Source organism: Neopelma chrysocephalum, unplaced genomic scaffold (genome assembly GCF_003984885.1).
Source record: "Neopelma chrysocephalum unplaced genomic scaffold, ASM398488v2 Primary Assembly neopelma1_76, whole genome shotgun sequence".
Taxonomy (NCBI): Eukaryota; Metazoa; Chordata; class Aves; order Passeriformes; family Pipridae; genus Neopelma; species Neopelma chrysocephalum.
Window position 1 is genome coordinate 7,536,358 of NW_020897737.1, and position 16,554 is coordinate 7,552,911.

Genomic DNA, 16,554 nt, shown 5'->3' on the forward strand with positions numbered 1-16,554 from the left:
ATGATTTATATTCACTCTGCAGATTACTGAAAAAAAAATCCATAGATGTTTAAAAACCTTAATTGGCTATTCCAGTCTCAAGAGGGAGAGAGAAAATAAGCCTTCATTGAAAAGTACATGAGCAAAAAAGAAAGCTTTTGATAATGTCAGCATGAGTCCCAGTCGTTCTTTCACAGGCTTAAGGTGAATATTGATTAGTGAAATTTCCTTGCCTTTTGGGCTGTGCTTTTTTCACATTTCTGTAAGGAAGTTTTGAAACAAGCTTCAGTTGGGGTTTTTTTCTTATTATTTTTAGTATGCATATGAACAGCATCTGCTTTCTTCCCCAGCAATAGCAATGATACGTTTCTACTGCCTCAGTTCTAACCAGTTTAATGTGCAGAAAAGCACAGTGTTGCACGATAACAGCAATTCTGCAGAGCAAAATGTTGATGGAAATGGCAGGCTGCTGTTAGAGGCAATGATGAGGTTATGGGAAGCCCAGACTCTCTGTGAAAGGAGTCGATGAGGGTCTCTGGGAAAATATGGAGCAGCAACATCTGTGTTTCACTAAGCTTTCATGAGAGAAAGTGTTCTGGATGTATTTTATTACAGGCTTTTGATGAAACTGAGATGGCACCACTGAATGTTTCCAAGATTAGAAATGTTAACATTTCCTTCACCACATTTGGGAGCTGCTTTTGACAGAATATGGCACAGCAGACACAGAGAGACCTGCTGTGTTGCAGATTTTGCCAGGCTCTATAGCAGCCATCATATGCTCCTTTAATCTTTCTGCTTTCCTCTTATTTTATTTCATTTCTCCTCTTCTCTAGCAAATTTTCTGATTTATAAAAGTCTGCGTTATTTCAAAAGTAAAAGATCTGCAGTAATGATAGTGTTTAACTTTTGATGTAAAATACTCTTCTTTGGGCATGTTGCAAACAAGATTAGCGGTTTTCCTTTTATATTCTCTGCATACTAATTCCAGCAGAAGTGCTATGTTACACAAGCACATGGTTGCTTTTCCTCTCTTCTTTCCTTTCCATTGTTTAAGACAGTTTAAATAACTAATTTAAAATCCACTGTGCAGTGGAACCTGTTTCTCTTAAGAAAACATAGTAATAGTCATTGAGACAATGGCATATACTGATGTTGTAATGAACTGCATTTCACAGAATCAGGGCAATCAGGCACTGAAAACTACCCATCCACCAAGTTCACCCACCCATAACAGCAGGTTAAAAACAGTCCCTCTAGGGAATTTCTAAGTGTTTAGACCAGTCTTATTTTTAAATTTCACAATAGTCAAGACCACCTTGAAAATAGAAATATCCAAGAGATATTTCAAATATAACTGCATTTAACATCAAATACTAAAACCGTGAGGTTAGAAAAGTGTTCTGATTTATAAGGATACAATTTGTATCTCTATAGAATGTTTAGAACTGAAGCTGGAAAATACGTTTTAACTGTGTTTATTGATTACCGGAAAGCTCTAGAGTGATATAAAAGAATATGTATGAAAATGTCTATAAAGGATTCACTTTGCTATTTAAAAAACTATGAAAAAATAGCATAAATGTATCATAGACAACTAGAGTTATAACTTGTATTTTTTTCTATTCCAATAGAAAAATCTGGGAGTTGCAGTTCAGAAAAGATGTTGGCCAAATGGGTGTGTAGGGGAGATGAGAGGTCTAGGGAATGTGGGTGGTTGAAAGAATCCTTGCAAGTAGCTTTCCACAAAATTTAAGATTAATAGACTTCAAATATGCAAGGGCCTTCTGCCACAAAGTTTATCCATGTGGTTGGGGAATAAACTAAGAAAAATTTTGTTCTGGTACTGAAGGGTCAGCTTGGATGCCTAGACAACTTTAGAATTTTAAAGGTAGTGACACAAAAATGGACTGAATGGGTGTCTTAGAGACCCCATCACCAAAACTTTTAAAGACAGGTTAGACAAGCTCTTGTCAGGTATGACATGGAGTATAATTCATCTTGTCAAGACAGGAGGATGGATTAGATGATCACACAAAATCCCTTCCAGCCATATGACTGTTTAGAAGAACAGAATATACTCCCAGTATAATTTATAACCTGTTTCAGCTTTACTGCTTCTCTTCATAATTTTTTCTTGTCACCTTTACTGTTCTGTAATAAAATAACTGATGGAAAAAGAGGTTCTTTGCTGAATTACCCTTCTATGGTTTATATTAAAGAAATACACTGGATTTTTGGGAGCCAGGCAAAACTAAGTAAGCAATGCCTACTTCATGCTATCAGTAATTGCTTTATGCTTTTAAGGCCTCTAAGTTTTTTCCATAAATAAGGTAGAAAATACTTTCAAATATTTGTCCCAGCATGCAAGGTAGTGGCAAGAATTGAAAGACATGGATGACAGAAACATGAATTGCCCAGTGCTGAGAAAAAGTCATCTGCAACTTCCACGATTCAAGTAAGCAGGACAGGCTGCAGTGTGTGTGGTTGTCCAGATCAACAGCATAACTGAAAGGAGTCACAACTTCCTTTCTGCCCACATATCTGATGTACTTCCTATAAAAACCAAAGTGCTGTGAGGCAGGGAGGAAGAGAACTGAGAAAGCAAACTGCTGGCACCCATGCTGTGGTTTCACCCCAGGGCAGAGCTGGGCTGTAGCCAGGGTGTGCATTTGGTCATGGGAGGGCACACTTCTAATTGAGCTGGACTCCTTATGTCTGAGCTGTTTCTGAGCAGAATTTCTAGATAGAATAACTAGTTCCAGCTGAGTCCCATTGACTGTCTTAGAGTTCAGCTGTATGATGGACCTACCTTAATTTAAAGTTACTGGACTTTAACTGGGTTGTGATAATTTGTCCATAGCAAGTGTTGGTGAAAGTTTTCTGTTCACAACTCAAAATCACATAAATGATAGAAAGAGGCTGTTGCAAATCAGTTTAAATGTGGTAACTTCTGGAGTTTTGGGACTTCTTTATCAGAGCCCACTCAGACATCATCCCTCAATTTCTGCACCGTTTAAATTGTCTGGAAATATGTTTAAAATAACTTACACGTTAAAGGTTATAAATTTTTTCCTCAGTCATTTCATCTTGTTTGGGAACAGCTAATGTCCCCAGCTCAGATCAGCTCAGACCCCACCTGCAATAGGATTTTGGTCTCCTCACATTATTTGAGAGTCTGTTGATTGAGAAGTAGGATTTCCACCTAATCATTCCAGTAACTAGAAATGCAACAGTGCTTCTCAGCTTGCCAGAAGTTCTCCTTAAAGATCTCCTCCAGCTCTGGTTCATCAGAACACCAGAGTTCTTGACAAGGAGTAGCACACTGGATGATTGCTGCCTGATAAGTTATAACCTTTTGAAGGCAAGAGTCATATTTATTCCAGTGTCTTCCTGACCTAGTAAAGATAAGGTGTGACAAAGGGAAAAATAAAAGCAATCAAACAAGCAAACACACAATAATAACTCATTCCAGTACTGATTATTTTGGTCATTTGGTCACTCAATCCTAACTGCTCATTTCAGTTTAAATATGAACATAAGATCTGAGACAACTGAGACAAAAAAAAAAAAAATGGATTCTCATTTTCTTTGAGAAATGGTATAATTTTCCTTAGCTAATTCTTATTTAAAGATGGCAGATATTAGTTGTGTAGATAAAACTTGAAGCAGCAGACCTGCACCTATCATGAATATAGTTACATGAAAAAAGTTTATTTTCTAAATACCTCTTTTCTACTCTTGCAGGTTTTGCTGACTTTTTTGTAATTTCTATTAACCCAGTGTACTGGTTTAAAAGTTAACCAGCAAGGGAAAATGAACTCAATTCAAAAGAGAGATTTATAAGTCAGAATAACAATTTATTAAAATAATGCAATAAGTACAATTATACAGACAGACAATTGGTTTTAACCCACAAAACCCAAATGTATAAACCAGCACCCTGGGGTATGAACAAGAGTGGTGTACCTTGGCCCACCCCCAAGTCCAAAGCAAAGGGAGAGGGGATAAACCTGCTGGTGGGAGAGCTGCTGCAGTCTGGTCAGAAGTGGTGATTGCAGTCCAGTTGAAGGCAGTGGTCTGCAGTCTAGTTGAAGGCAGTGGTCTGCAGTCTAGTTGAAGGCAGTGGTCTGCAATCTTCCTCTGGATCCCACGAGAGGTCCGAAAGGCTCTGAAACTCCCAGTTATATACCCTCCAGTTCAGGCGGGAGTGCTCAGTCCCTCCCTCAGAGTAGGGAATTCCATAAAAGGGCATGCGGATGCTCAGTCCCTCTTCCATATAAGGGTATCAGAGCGGGGAATTCCATATAAGGATATCAGAGCAGGGAATTCCATAAAAGGGTACAGGAACATCTTCCCACCTTGCAGGCCTCTACTGACAGCAGTTTTTGGGAAATGGCATGGAGGCTATAGAATACACAGTTTTGGGTTACACCCATCCAGGGATGAATTGGTCCCAGCCGTTCTAACCAGGACACCCAGCCCCACTAGAAGAAGAGGATATGAATTTTCCTGCTATTTTTTACTATGTATGCGTATGTATGTATGGACATGTGTACATGTGAGACACCTCACTACAGTCTTAGCTGAAAGATGGCTAATGCTTTGCCAGAAGTGAGAGTGACTCCAAAGTTTCACTTTACCAAAAGTGGTGATTGACAGTTCAGTGTATAACTTGAATCTATTCTGCAAAGTACAAATCAGTGATGCCACCCCTAAAATAGGAGTGCTGGGATCAAACAGCACCTGGGTGTCTTTGTGGCTCTCCATCCTCTCCAGAGCCTCAATGCCCCCACCAGACTGGATGTCAAGTTTTCAGGCAGCTCAGTTAAAACAAGGTGAAATTTATCCTGTGTGACAAAATAGTGAGTGTGTATATACAATAAAAGAACATGTACTTTTTTCTGAGCCTGAAATTAGTGTAATTTCCCTAATATAAAATAAGCAAATAACATAAGCATACACAGAAGAAAATGTGCCTGTGTATCATGTGTGCTTGTATAACACTTGTGCGGTTATTTACCTACATCTAGGCACCTTGTGAATATGTAAAAGAATCTGGGCCAATTTCATTACTGACATGAGCAATGAAATGACTACTGATTTATATCAACAACATAATTTATATCAACAATGTGAATGATTCGTGGATTTGCATAGAGCTAACAAGTTATAGCCCTGTGACATCACGGTGCTTGTTGATTTAAGGACATTCATGTTAAAGTTCATTTGCCAGTCTCTAGTTGTTTCAGCTATTGAATCTTACTTGTGTGCATTTCAGATTTAAAATACTAGACTTCAAAAATTTAAAATAAATATTATGAGTCCTGAGGCAATATGTGTGTGCAGATCTCAAAATTTCAAAATGTCTTGATATAATATTTGCTTACACTGTTCAGGATGCTTTTTCAGTGATGGAAAAACAGATCACCAACTGCCTTTTTTGGCATTTTATTATTTTATTTCATTTTATTTTATTTTATTTTTTCCCATATATTGCAAAGCCTAAAAGATCCACTAGAGGAGTAAGTTCTGTCTTTGAAAAGAGATGAAAATGACTGACAGTATCAGAGATGAAAGTCAGTATATGAGGCCAATTCAAAACAAGAAAATTTAAGTTGCAGAATCACACCTTTGGTAGGAAAGTTACTACTTATTAGGCATTAACAGCATTCACAGTCTACCCACCATAGCAAAATGTTGCAAAGCTTAAAGCAAACTACTAGAAAGATTATCAAAACAAAGGTTATATATTAAACTCGGAAAAGTAAGATTATAAATAAATGCTATGCTTTTTCTTACCTAAGAGAAGTACTCATAATCATATACCGAAAATGCAACTTGGTTTCTAAATTATCCCATCTCAGATTTCTTCAGGGGAGAGGATATCACGCAGCAGTAACTTCTGCCACATGGTGCTTTGTGATGAGAAGCTGGTGTGTGGACTGCTGGTGTCACAGATCTGACCCAGAGCAATGGACATCTACGTTGAGGTGGTGGGAATGGCTATTTGTACAGCAGTACATCTATCTAAGGCAGTCACTGTGGGGATTTTGGGACTAAATTTCTTGGGAGGCTGCTCTTAGTTAAAATGTGTCTAATACTCTGTAGGGCTATAAAAAAAGGGTTCTCCTGAAGACTATCAGGCCCAGAATGACAGAGATAGACAGTAAACAGAGAAAATCCCTAGAAGTCATGTCAATATTGAACTAAAAAGCTATCTTTACTGGTACATTTAAGAGCGTGAGGAGAAATGTTGCACTGCCTCTGACAGTGCAGTACTCACAGCACAGTGTAACACTGCTCAGCAGCACACAGGGTTAGAGGCAGGACTTTCCCTCCTCAGGAGTCCCACATAGCCAACTCACAGTGTTCTGACACACCTACCTGAAGCTCCTTCTAGTAAAGGCTACATTACCATGGAAGCATCCTTCTCCTATGCCCGGCTTTCCCTTCTCCCCTGCTTCCCTCAGGCCTCCAGCAGGTTGTCCTACCCCTACTGCCTGGGATATCCAGAAAGATCACCTCTTGTGTTACAGGAGTGGCCATGGCCATGTAGGCTATCTGACTCAGAGTTCACCCACCCTGCACAGGACAGAGGTGTGGCAGAAAAGGATCTAGCTCAGTGCTCCTCCTACTCAGTACGAAAATGTGCTACAGAGCACTCAGGTTCAAAGGTGAGAGGCAAGTGAGTAGTTTTACTTAATCCTGCAAGAAGCATTTTTTTGCTGGTACAGGGGTGAGCAGCTGCTCTTCATACCTGCACAGCTGCCAGTATGGCCCCTTCTTCAGCAGCAGCACAGTGGAGGAGAGAACAGGCCACCTGTTCCAGCAGGTTACTGAGGATGCTTGTGTCCTCCTCTGTGTCAGCTTCTGGGGTTGGTTCTTCCTTGCTCTGCAAATTTTCTGGACTTGACAGAAAATCCTCCCACAGGGATCTTTGTGCTCAGACTTGGGCTTGTTTTGTGAGTTACAATCTCTCTCCGACTGCTTCTAGTCAGTTCTTGGCACAATGCCCCCACAGTAAAATCAGACCTTTCCCCACTCAGTTCCAGAACACCACCAATCTTTTCCCCCCATTCTTGCATGGTTCTCCCAAGCCTTCAGCTTGGTTCCTCCTACTAGTTTTGCTTTGTCATTCCTCTTCCTCTGACCTACGAAGAAACATATTTTTTTGCCATTTCTCTGCAAAAAGCCTTGATAAATTTGTTTTCCCACTCAGATTCTCTACTTATGTTCCCAGGTGCTTCCATTAGAACAGACAGCAGCTAAATGACTAACAGTATTGCTGGTCCGAGAGAGATACGATAGAGTATAGTTCAAGGTGGATTCATTGTGCACATTTTTCATGACAACTTCAGAAAATTGAGCAGAATACAGAATTTGTTCAGAGATCAAACCTGGGGATGCAAGCAGGTCCCCCAGAGTCATCAAAACTTTTGCATTTAGTGGCACAATAGACCCAAATGGTCTCAAAATGACTGTTCAGCTGAAAATGCTGGCCTGTGACCAAGGTTCAGGTATTACATTTAATTGTTAGGAGTACTGCAAGCAAATCTCTTCTGCTACTTAGCAGAAGAGTCTGAACACTAGTGTGCATGTTAATACATTCTCGGTGGCAATTAAGTTGTTTTATTCTGAGGCTGTTGGAGTTTTTTTAGTCCTTACCCAAGATTCATCATTTCTCAATCGCTATTTAAATGTTTATCATCACACTTTGGACTTCTGTGGAGAGGGGGTTCTTTTTCAGGCATCCTTGAAAGCTAACTACTGTAGGCTCATATGCTGTTTGCAGAAAAAGAGGGAAACATAGACGTATATTTATGTTACCAAGACATTAGGTAAACTCAGAAGCTTTTGTAAACTCATAGCACACCTATACAAACACTATAAATATTATCTATATGTAGATGTTTATATTTGTTATAGGTGTGGGTATGTGTGTATGTGTGTACACATAAAAGGATCAACTTAACATAAAGACTAAGCCTGCTCTGTTGTGGTCTGAACTGGTGTGAAGTCTGCACTGGTAGTGAAGTTTACTTTACTTATATATTTTTATTTCTTTTGAATTTTTTGAGAGCTCCTCATGGCATACAATCCCACACAGTTATGTGAGCACCAGAGCAGTGTGTATTTATGGACACCATAGCTTTTCAGGATGGGAGCTGTGTTTCTTGCTCTGTTTTGTTTGCTCGGTGATGGTGTCCTAGTCCATGAGGACATTCTTATTGCCATGGCAATACAAATCTCAGTGATAAAATTTATGGATGAACTTGAACCTGTAGGAATGTCTGGCTACCTCTCTATCCCTTTCTACTTCCCATAAGTTTTATCCAGGTAGGTACAAGCCAACAAGAGTCCCCCTGATCCTTACCTCAGTATAGGAGTTGTGATTAGGCTTTGCGCAAGGTGGCAGCAAAAGAAAGCTCTTCATACTTGTTCCTTTTCCCTGTACACCCCCTATCAGGGAGAGTTACTGTTTTATTAATTGTGTTTTAAGACACCTGTTGCTAGTGGTAAATATATGTGTGAACAATACAGAGACTTACTAGTATTGTTTACTTTGGGAACACTGTCACACTTCACTCTTCATTATTTACCAATATTCCCCAGGGAAAAGGTTAGAAAGTTGCATGCAAAGAAAGGAAAAGCAACAAATTCCCCTTAAATCACTGATTTTCCCTTTCTGATTTTATTTTTAAAATAGGAATTTTTTTTTTTCAGAAAAATCACAATTGCTTCAGGAGAAAGGAGCAAGTCCAACACAAGAAAAACAAAAAAAAGTGTTAAGCTCAGTGCTTAATTAAGACATCTTCATGCTAGCTAACAAATTGTGATGGATGTACCAGTGTTACACCACGTTTCAGCATAATAGTTTTATTTTTCCATGGGAATAAGTAGTCTGAAGAATCTGACTACGGAAATCCCAGCTAGCAGTTACCTACATGAAAAGAAAAGAGAAGTGCAGAGTCCACCCTACTCATTCTCCAGATGCTAATAAGCATTTGTTGTTCAGATATTTTTAGAGGCATTTTTGTTTATTTGTTGTTTTGGGGAGCAGAGTTATTTTATTCTCCTGGATCCCAATGTGTGTTGAATAGAATATTTTACTGCACATATTAGAGCTGATGAAGCTACTTTAAGGTTCATTAAGCCTCAAAATATTCTTAATGCATCTTCCCCATATCAAAGAAAACCCTAGGTGAGTATTGAATCTTCATAGACTTCGACTCTGTTAAAGTCGATAGAAGTAGTTCACTGACAGTAAACCTTTGATAGAGCCATTATTTGAACTGTGAGCAGAACGGTTGCTATAGTATCTTATTCTCATATTACTGAAATATGCAAAGTAAATAGCTTGTTCATTCTCCTTTTCTGACTGCCAATTATGCTTAAAATGTAAACCTAGACTTTTGCTTATTTTGAAAAAGTAGGGATTATTCACCTTGAAAGTACAATATAGTAAGCGTGTTCATTATTCAGAGACATGGTAAAATAATAGCCATTCGACTTTGGATATGAACATTCTCCACAACCTTAAAGCTTGTTTTGATGACCATAATCTTATTCCAAAAGCACTGTTTAATAAAAATTCATTTCAGATCTTGAAGAATATTTTATTATGGAATACAAAAATACTATCTATGTAAAAACAATAAGTTAGTTTATTTACAATACTTTACACTATTCTGCTCTAGGGCTTCCTTTGCACTGGACTTACTTTCATTATTTTACACATCTTTATAATTTTGCACAAAGCATTTCCAAAAGCATGTCATCCATGTTCACCGCTCCAATGATGGGCCTGAAGAATAATTCAGCCATCACATCAGCATTAATAGATCTTAACAAAGATAAAACAACATTCAGCTTGGCAAATCTGGCTTCATCACCTCTGTGAATGAGTCTGATATGTTCATTTAGAGCTTGTTGTGCTTCCCTCTGGAGTCCTTCAATGTACTGTGTACACTGCAGTCCAGGTAGATCTGAAAAGAACAATAATTTATTTTGTTTACGTATGTTTTGTTTCTAAAACAATATTATTCTTACAGAAAGACTACTAAGATCTCATAGGTTGTAATTATCACTCAAGGAAAGAAGCAAATTAAATTGCCACAGGACTTTTTTTATGCAGAATAAACATATTAAATTTTATTGGGCAGAACAAAGTCTTACTGTGCTGGTATTCAGGATCCTTAATACTCTTCTTCACTAGACAAATATGATGTTTGTAAACATTCACTTAAGTGTTAAACAAATTAGTTGATAAAAACTTTGACTGAAGAACGTTTTCCAAAGCAGTGTTAGAGTGGGCTAGACAATAAAAATAACTTTTTTGAGTTGTTCACTTCTACAAAAATATGTCATATTTAAGGCTTCCTTCCACATTCCATTTAAGGCTTCCTTTGATAACAGTTTCTGCTCCAGTTTACAAGTGGCAAGAAGTGCTGACTCCAACACATGATGGAAAGTTTTCCAGTGAACCACAGTAAGGATACTGAAAGACAGAGGCTGCAGAATTAAGGCTGTTTGTGACCACAGAATCATTAAGGCTGGAAAAGACCTCCAAGACCATTGAGTCCAAACATTATCCTTACACTGCCAGGTCCACCACTAAAACCATGTCCCTGAGCACCACATCTACACATTTTTTGAACACTTTCGGGAACAGTGATTCAACCACTTCCCTGGGCATCCTGGTCCAATGCTTGACCACCCTTTCAGGAAAGATTTTTTTTTCCTACCAGAATAATGTTTCTATCTTTTTTTTATTAAACCAGCTTCAAAATTTGACTTGTGTCACGTTAGCTTCACCATTGTAACTTTTTCTCTCTTATTTGTATGGAAAGCAGAGCTACATGAGCAGTATGATAAATGCAAAGTAACACTATACAAACTCAACCATCAGTAACTAACAGTTTGACAGTGGGAGCGGAGGAAGATCCTTGTCCCACTTTCACAGGGTACTGCAATGTTTGGGAGTGCCGGATCCAGCCTGCCAGCTACCTTTAAGGTGAGTCACCCACATGATAATAAGCCTTTGGTTGAGCATCAGTGTGATCTATAGAAGTGTCCACAAAGAGAGATGGTAAACAAGTGCTACACACAAAGCCAAAATAGTACTTTGTTGCTGGAAGCCCTGAGCCCTCTCTTGCTCTCCACGGAGTGCAGATCTCCCGGGCACGGGCGGGCGTGGGGGGTTTACACGCTCCCGCAGAGCGGAAGCTCCGAAACCAACAGGGAGCCGCTGCTGACTTCCAACTTTCCCTAAGCGACCGGCCGGGTTCTCTTTGTTCTATGGAAGGCGCCAGCCCTCGGGATACCAGACCTGGCCGCCGCCGGCCCCCCTCCCTGCTTGATAGCCGGGGTCCTAAGGAGGGGGCAGAGGGTGCAACCTTGCTCCTCGTCCCCCTCCTCCACCACCTCTTTTTCCCAAGGAAAAGCCCCGCTTCGCTGGGATACCGGCGGGCTGTCCCCGCCCGGCCACTCACCCGGGTTGAAGAGCACCGTCCCTTTGAGGTAAGCGTACTCTTTGGTGCTGATGTCCAGGCTCCAGCACTTGGCCAAGAAGCCCTTGATGGCCTGGATCTCTCCGGCCGAGGGCAGGTGCGGGCCGTGGTGCTGCCGGCCCGGCGGTGGTGCGGGTACCCGCGGCGGAGGCTGCTCTCCGTGCCGCCGGGCCGTGAGGATGCGCTGCAGCATGCTGGGCTCCGCGCTCTCCACCGTCTCCAGGGGCACCCGGTCCTGCGCCAGCCCCAGCAGCAGCAGGGGCGCCCAGCAGCTGCGGACCAGCAGCAGCTGCTCCTCCAGCGGCAGCTCCTGGAAGCAGGGCACGTTCTGGACGAAGCGTAGCGTCTTCACCAGCACGGCCGAGGCCGCCTTGCAAACCACCTGCGGGCTCCGCAGGGCCACCCGCCGCCTCGACCCGCAGGGGCAGCCGCGGGGAGCCTCTCCCTCCGGTGCCGCCCGCTCCTGGCGCTCCTGGCGCTCCTGGCTCCGTAGGATACTGTAGAGGATGCTGCTGTGCCGCCTGCCCTCCGCGCAGCAGCGGCAGCAGCGCTCCACGCACGCCATGGCACCGCCGGGTCCGGCGCCCGTGGGCCGGGCTGAGCCGCTGGGGAGGCTCGGCGGGGCTGTCCCAGCCTCCTGGTCCCGCCGGCAGGCGAGCACTGCTCGCCCTCTGCCCGGCTCTTAACTTATTTATAGGCGGCGGTGTGTGTGTGTCTGTGTGAGTGTGTGCAGCCGCAGGCGCTGTGCCGACGGTTCAAAGGGGCAGACACACTCTTTACTGGCTGGAAGAGAGGGAGGGGGTGGGGGGAATGGAAAAAAGAAAGCCCTCCTCCTTTCCTGAGGCAGCGATGCTCGGAGGGAGCCGGCCGCCCCTGCCCAGAGGCTGCGGTGTCTTGAGCGGCAAAACGCCCCCTCCTCGCTCCTCTCTCCGGGCCCCGGAGCGGTTGGTGTTATCCCGGGATGCTTCGAGCGGGGCAGGGCAGGACGAGGCCGGCAGCTCCCGCCGATCTCTCGTTTTGCCACCGTGGGGAGCAGCTCTCGTCGCCGCGACTCCCGCGGGGCCCCATCCGGAAATGACAAGTACCCGAGAGGTCTGGGAGAGGACAGAGAAAGGTGTATTGGGGCCGGGAGAAGTGCTGAATAGGTCCAAATAATAACATTCCCGCAGCAGAGGGAAAAGGTGACACCACTAATGATATCAAGGACTTTTGTGTATGTCTGCCCTTAAGAGCGGTGCCTCGTGTGCCAAATGAACTCCTTAGTGCTGCCAGGGAGGAGGGAGGAAAAGTGGAAGTGCTCCTGCCCAAATCGGGTGCTCTGTGAGGGGTGCAAACAAGGCTCCATCACGGTGCCCTGAGCCTGACACTGCTGCAGCACCCACGGGGATCCCCCATGAAACCTCCTCCGTTAATAATTCCCTTTCCTTGCTTTATAACACTAGGTCCACGTTTCTGATCTCATTTTGTTCCATTCATCCATTTATAACATTCCTTTTTCCTTTCAGGCTCTGCTTGTCCATGACTCTTTCCTGTTAGATACCTATTTTTCTGAGACCAATCTCCTCCAAATAGCATATATACATGAAAGCAAGGAAGTAATCCTTCCAGGCCTTGATGATTACACAGGAGGCATGGGGGAATGGTGATTGCCCAAATGTGGACTCTTGAATGAAAAATAAGCCCATTTATTTTCTCAGCTGGGCTAAGTAAAAATGGGTGCAGCAGAGAGGAATAAATAATCACTACAGAAGGTAAAGAGTTACTTCTACCTGCTGCATATGGGCTAAAACAGAAACATTTTCTTGTTTATGTGATCCAGAAGAACCTTGGCACAGATTTAGAGAAAGTTACCAGTTCCAAGCAACCCTCTGTACCTAGTCCATCAGTATCTGCTACCAAGAGAAGTCTAAATCACCCCTGAAAAGCCACATTTTCTTTCAATAAAGGTGATTACAGGCTTTTTAAAACAAATACCATTGAGTGCTTTGGATTTTGTAGAAACAAAATAACTTTAGACTGGGTCTCTTTTCCCTGTGAAGTCAGTCCTACCCTATCTGCTTACAGAGGTATAGAGTCATAAAGTCATTTCCTTCTAAGTGTTTCTCCACAATTCAGACTCAGAAGGAATATTCTTTACAAATGGTTTATACCTTTTGTAGGACACTTTTCTATAAAGCTGTATAAAACTCCGTTGGGCTATCTGATGCAAGTAAACCTTTTATTCCAAATGCAGGTTGTCCAAAATCTGTATTATTATACTTTTAGTTTTAACTATTAAATGCATTTTTTTTCCACAGACCCAAATATGATAAAACTCTTTATCGGCTTTGCAGTAGCAAAGAACTGCTACAGTGCACCGATGAAGAGATGCTTGCAGTTTGCAGACAGATCAGTTGGGTCCCTGGAGTAGAAAACAATGCTGTTTAACCAAACACCCTTTAAGATAAAAATGATGGTAAAATTCCAAAACAAATTTATTAATATCAAATGTTAGTAATTTTTTCATTTGGATAATATCACTGGTAGTGGGAAAACTCTCATTTATTTGTCTAGAATATTTCTTTGCCATTCCAGGTTGTTCCCTGTTAGATTCATCAGTGTTTTCTCAACATGTTAGGATTTTAGATGGTTCCTTTTGGCCTTTTTAGTTATTTGCCTTCTTCTTAGTTTTTGGGAGCAGGTGTCATCCACTAACTTCAGAGATAAATTTTGCCTAGTTTTAGAAAAAGAGCATCCCTAAGCTTTTAGTTTTCTTCAGTAATACTCCTTCCATGAGGTACAGATTACTAGACTGACTGTGAATCTAGATGTGGTTTTTATGAACTTTTAACTTGGAAATTTCAATGGGACAGCACAGTACAGTCAAGAACAGAATCATTGCCTTTGCAGTTTTGACCTTGGACTCTAATTGTGGGAATGTTCTGCTTCTTATGGGAGGATGCTACTTACACAGGTCCATAGACAAAGGCAATATTTAACATTTATTCCATGTCTACAATAGATTTTTTTCCTGATGTAACAATATTGGTTGCAGTTGTTTAATTTTTCAAGGTATTTCTCTTTCAACAAAATCTGAAATGTAGATGCAATTCTGCTGTCATCTAGTGATTTTGCTGACTGTTCATTTTCTAAACCAACTTATACAAAAAATCTTTGTCTTTGATAACTATATCAAAATGGGTATCCCACGCTGAAACTGAAACTTGATTTATTATGTAGTGTCAGAAATCACATTGCTGTTATAAACAATATATTCTTCTCTCATAAGTACATTTAAGCATCCTTTCTCTCTTTTTAACCCTTAATGTATCCTAATGTACATGGCAGTTTCTTTTATTCAAGGTAGATCATCTCTTTCTCAGCTAAAACATTAATAATATCCAATACATATTTACTGGTATTTTTCTTGTTGATATTTAGTAATCTGAACACTTTATTTACAGGTCTGAATTCTGCCTGTCAATAGCATTCAAGTTAAATTAAAATCAACAAAGCTTTCTATTGACAACCAAAAAGAAAACAAAATCCCTCACAGACACCTAACTGTTTGATGGAAAACACATGAAAACACTTTTAGCATAAAGTAGAAGTGTCTGGTTTCTGCTGGAAGATGTAATGCTGCATGAGAATTACCGAGCTCCTTGCTGTACAGTCACGAATAGGTTTACAAGCTTCCAGACAAAGGATTACTTGTTTGTGGCTTTTTTTAGTTGTTTTTTTGTTTGGGGTTGGTTTTTTTGTGTGTATGTGCTTGAGTTTTTTTAACTCAGACAAAAGCCTTGGATATGAAGGTGATACAGTGGAGTCTTGGCAGTCTCACTCTCTCATGTTGCTCTTCAGTGTCTCTGTATCACTCATCTGGTAGCACATTTGGTTCTTGGCCAGAGGGCAAGATTTAAGTTTCAGAACAAGACCAAACAAGCATTTGTTTTTATGCCATCAGTGCTTTTATGCCATTAGTTGAGAGAAATCTTTTTTCTTGTGGAGAATTTGATGCTGATATCCTCTAAATACATAATATTCCTTTTAGCACAAGTACTGAAAAATAAAATTTGATTTCAAGATCAGATGTAAAACCAGGGCTCAATTTGGGGAAAAGTAGCATCTTGTGCAATATTCTACCTATATGCTTCACCATATACTCCTGATGTCACTATTGCCTCTGTCCTGGATGGGTAATGGACTCTTTAGGAGGAATAATACTGAGAGCCAGTTGTGAGATGATGACCTGAATCACCAGGATTTTTGTAGCTTCCCTAAGGCTGTGATTTGACAGTGTTACTGTATCCCACCACCAGCTCACCTAACAGCATGTGTTTGTTCTGGATAGGAGGAGCATATGGTCACATTTTTATACAATTAGCCAAACTACATAAAAAATAGTTTATCCCAGGTTTAGACCTTTCTGCCAGCTGCTTTAAAGCAGGTGATGTCTAATCTGGCATAAACTGTAATGATGCAAAATCAGCAAAATCTTAAATCTCAACCTGCAAAAGGGAGTTTTGTTGTTGTTGTTGTCAGATCAGTTCTTTGCATAATGTGGTCATTGCATTTTGGATACAGAAATAGTAATCCCGAATTTCAATTTTTTTTTATTGGACCATGAACTTCACTGTCATATTTTCACTGGTAGATAGCAAATTTAAGGAGGCCTTCACATATCCCAGACCTTTTTTTCTTGTAACCATATGCTAGTTCACCTTAGCTACTGCAACCAGGTTTTGAGGAAGGCAAAATTAGGGAAAGAGAAGCAGCACTGTAAACTTTTTACAGTGAAAGGCACTCAGTTGCTTCCCATTAAAAAGATTAATTGATCTTCAGGCTTTGTGAAAAGCTGTGGGTCTCAGTAATCCAAACCTGTACATTTAGGTAAGCTCTTGGGGTTGGCTGTTTCAGTGTTTAGCTATAGTAATAGTTTACTTTTTGGTCCAAAGTGATTTCGTGGGGCTCCCAAACATCTGCCAGCATGGCATGCTTAAGGGTACAGTCCTGTAAGACTTCCTGAGCTAATCTAGTAGCTCACTGGAGCTGAAAGAGGTGACTTCCACCTTATTTTTGAAAT

At 41.1% G+C, this 16,554-nt stretch overlaps 1 protein-coding gene across 1 annotated transcript; it reads right to left on the bottom strand.

Annotated features, from left to right (window-relative positions):
* Positions 1-9,578: 9,578 nt before the first annotated feature.
* On the bottom strand, positions 9,579-12,324 carry NR0B1 (nuclear receptor subfamily 0 group B member 1). The gene is made up of 2 exons (XM_027689217.1): positions 11,475-12,324; positions 9,579-9,968 (listed from the first exon to the last, which is right to left on the bottom strand). The coding sequence occupies exons 1-2, from the start codon at positions 12,055-12,057 to the stop codon at positions 9,724-9,726; spliced, it is 828 nt and encodes a 275-aa protein (XP_027545018.1). The 5' UTR covers positions 12,058-12,324; the 3' UTR covers positions 9,579-9,723.
* Positions 12,325-16,554: the final 4,230 nt, after the last annotated feature.